This window comes from Eurypyga helias, unplaced genomic scaffold (assembly GCF_000690775.1).
Source record: "Eurypyga helias isolate BGI_N326 unplaced genomic scaffold, ASM69077v1 scaffold483, whole genome shotgun sequence".
Taxonomy (NCBI): Eukaryota; Metazoa; Chordata; class Aves; order Eurypygiformes; family Eurypygidae; genus Eurypyga; species Eurypyga helias.
The window spans coordinates 48,597-51,772 of NW_010242953.1; the positions used below are offsets into that span (position 1 = coordinate 48,597).

The window sequence follows — 3,176 nt, forward strand, 5'->3', positions numbered from 1 at the left end:
GTGGTCTGCCCCCCGTTTTCCAGCCAGGTCCTGGGGGGCTGCAGGGGGCTGGAGGGAGGGCTGCAGTGCTCACCTGCGTGTAGTGGCTGCAGACAGAGCCGCTGCATTTGGAGGGGCAGCGGGGGTTGCACTCGCGAGGGTGGGGGAAGGAGTAGTGCTGCTTCTCCTGGTGCCAGGATTTCACCATGTCCACGACGGAGCGGTACCTGCAACAGGTGCTGTGCGTAAGGTGGGCATCCTCCACCTTGGGGGTGGTGGGCAAAGGAGAGGAGGAGGAGGAAGGCTCCACATAGAAGGGATGGGGGAGAGAAGCGGGATGGGGCAGGGGCAATGAGGTCCTTGTGACAAGTCTCCTTGTGCCCAGGGCCACCTGTGCCCTTGCTGGAGGTACCTGAGTGCTCAGCTGCATGGTGGAAATCCAGGACCCACATCTCCCTGCTCCGTGTGCCCGGCAGAGAGGGGGTTAATGCCATACTCCCCAGATGAGCAGCGAGCACCACTGGTTTCCCACATTTACCCTGCTTCAAGAGTTGGACTCTCCTCCTCCACCCCGGGGGAGGCTTGATCCTCTTGGATCCTCTGCAACCCCAGCTCAGAACCTTTCTGCTCCTCAACCAAGGGGCTGCTGCTCCTCCTCCAGCATGGATCCCAGGAGACCCCTCTGCCTGTGGGGCACTCACCTGCCTGAGTGGATGGAGAGATTCTGCCCCACGTATTTCATCAGCTGTGGGGGGCCGTGGTCCCACAGGCAGCGTGCAGCCCACGCCTCCGCCGCCCTGGCCAGCCGCTCATCCCACACCTGCCAGGAGGAAAGGAAAAGGGCAGGCAGGGATTTTGGATGCCCAGAGGAGGGAGAAGGAGAAACTTTCTCCCTTGGGCTCAGGGATGGTTTCTGAGCACCCATGGGTGTCCAAAAAACACGACTCCCACGGCAGGCTGGAAAAAGCCCAGGGGAAGCATGGCAGCATGTCTGGGGGTGATGAACCCCCCCAGCTGCCCACTGTGGCTCCTGGGCACGTTGGGTGCCCACTGGCCAGGCAGAGCGTGGATGCCCTGGAACAGTGCAAGCCCTGTGTGTGTGATTCCCTCCAGGAATGAGCTCCTTCTGTGGAAGGTGGAGCTGAGCCCAGGGCTGAAACCCCAGGGCCCTGTGCTGCAGCTCGCAGCTGCCCGCAGCCTTGCCCGCAGCCCTGGCCCCAGCCCTGCCCGCAGCCCGACCCGCGAGACAGCTGGCTCCTTCATGCATTATTTAAAGATTCCTCACCCATCCTGAACTGCTTGGGGGAGATGCTTGGCAGAGCTATTTTGGAAGGCAGGAATTTAGGCCAAGCAAGAATCAGCGCAGGATACTCTGTGGCATGTCTGACCTGCTCTGGTACCCAGCAAGCCGGGCTGCCACATGCTTCTCCCAAAGTGGCATCCAGGGACCACCCAGCTGCCCTGACCACTTCCTGGGAGCAGAGCAGCACATGGCACCTCCTGTCCTTGGGTCCCACTTTGTGCTGGCTGGAAATCCATCCTCTTGGTAGCTCCCCGTTTCTTCTCCCTTCAGGGCTGGTCGGGAGCTCCGAGCTCCAAGTGGAGACAACCTGGGGAGAGCTCTGCCTCGGATGGCCCTTGTCTGGAGGAGGTGCCCAACCCACTCCTGCATGTTTCTTCTCCCAGATGCTGGCATGCCTGTGCACACTCCCAAGGGACCCTGGAGCTTGGGATGGGGCTATCCCTGCCAGCTGCAGCTAAGGGAGATGCTCTCACCTGGGCTTTGGGTTGGGACCTGAGCTTTTCGTGCTGGTAGCCACTTCCCTTGCCCTCACGCTGCCTATGCCACTCGGCTGGATGGATCCTGCCACCTCACAGCCAGCAAGGTCCCAGACATCCCAGGCACGGGAGCAGGGGTCCTAAATCTGCCCCCAGGTGGAGATGTCACCCCACTGGGACTCCATCCCTCCTGCGCAGAGGCTGCATGGGTCTGCCCTGCACCAGGGACACGAAGTGGCCTCGGGGACAGATGTTCAGCCATGAATCTGGGCAGCACCCTGACAGCCCCATGTGTGGGTGTCCTGTCCCTACCAGTTTGGGTGCCCACATGATGGGTGAGCCCCTCGACCCCACTGCAGCACCCAAGAGCTGTGGACCCAAAACCACCCTGCCAGAGCCCGACTCACCATATACTCCATGTTGGCAGCAGGGGGGGACACCTGTGCCCGCACTTGGTTGTGGTAGTCCAAAATCACGCTCATGTCGCGGGGGGAGAGGTATCGCTTCCGGCGGCTCCGTGGGACCCCCATGCCCCACAGCCGGCTGTCGGCTCTGCCCCCGGGGGGGGACAGGAGCTCGGTGGCGTTGGGCAGCAGGAAGGAGCTGGACTGCTGTGTCATCCAGAAGCCCAAGGCAGTGAGGTACAGGTGCCAGGGCAGCGCAGTCATGCTGGTCCGGCTGGTGGGATCAGCCAGCAGCCTTTCTCTCCCGCACGGAGTTAAGCAAGGACAAGGCGGATCACTGGTCCCTGCTGCCAGCACACGGGTCTAGGAGAGAAAACAACACAGGCAGCAGTCAGGTTTGAAAACACCATGCAAACACCACTTCCCAAAGTAAGATGGAAATGTATTTTCTTTGTTTTCCTTTTCAAAGTTTTTTTTTTTAATTAATTTCTTTGATAGCCTCACTTATCCCAGCAAATTCCCTGGGAACAGCAGGGAGATGTCTGGAGAGTTGGTTTTCTTGTTGTTTCTTTAAAAGAATATATATAATTGGTACAAAATCTCCCCCTTTTTTTCACTTATCACACGTACCTGCCAGGCAGGGGCTAGTTAGGAGCATGCTGAGATATTCACTGCTGCTGCCTGCCCCGTAACTTCCCAGGCGTTTGGTGTGTCGAGTAAATCCCCAGCACAAATGGAAATCTCTTACAGATACAGAAATGCACGGCAAGATTTAAAAGCATCAGCGAGAAACCCTAAGGAATCTTTATCTCAGGGAGAGAAAAATAAACTCTGGCAAAAGCAAAATAATTAAAAATGAAAAAAAAAGAAGGAAAATGCTGGACTATCTCCTTGTCTGTCAGCCGATACACCTCCTCGCATCCCTGCCAGCCCTTCCCTGGAGCAGTGAGGAGGATGTTCCCCCGACTACGTACCTCGAGGACTGAGCCAAGAGCAGCCGGCGGCAGCGGTGGG

The 3,176-nt window shown here is 58.4% G+C and overlaps 1 protein-coding gene across 1 annotated transcript in view; it reads right to left on the minus strand.

The window, feature by feature from the left end:
• R3HDML (R3H domain containing-like) overlaps positions 1-2,426 on the minus strand; it is a 3,970-nt gene extending 1,544 nt beyond the window's left edge. The window contains exons 1-3 of the mRNA XM_010149220.1: positions 2,166-2,426; positions 681-799; positions 74-206 (exon numbers count right to left, since the gene is read on the minus strand). Coding sequence (XP_010147522.1) covers positions 74-206; positions 681-799; positions 2,166-2,426 — 513 coding nt within the window. The remainder of the gene's footprint in view (positions 1-73; positions 207-680; positions 800-2,165) is intronic.
• Positions 2,427-3,176: the final 750 nt, after the last annotated feature.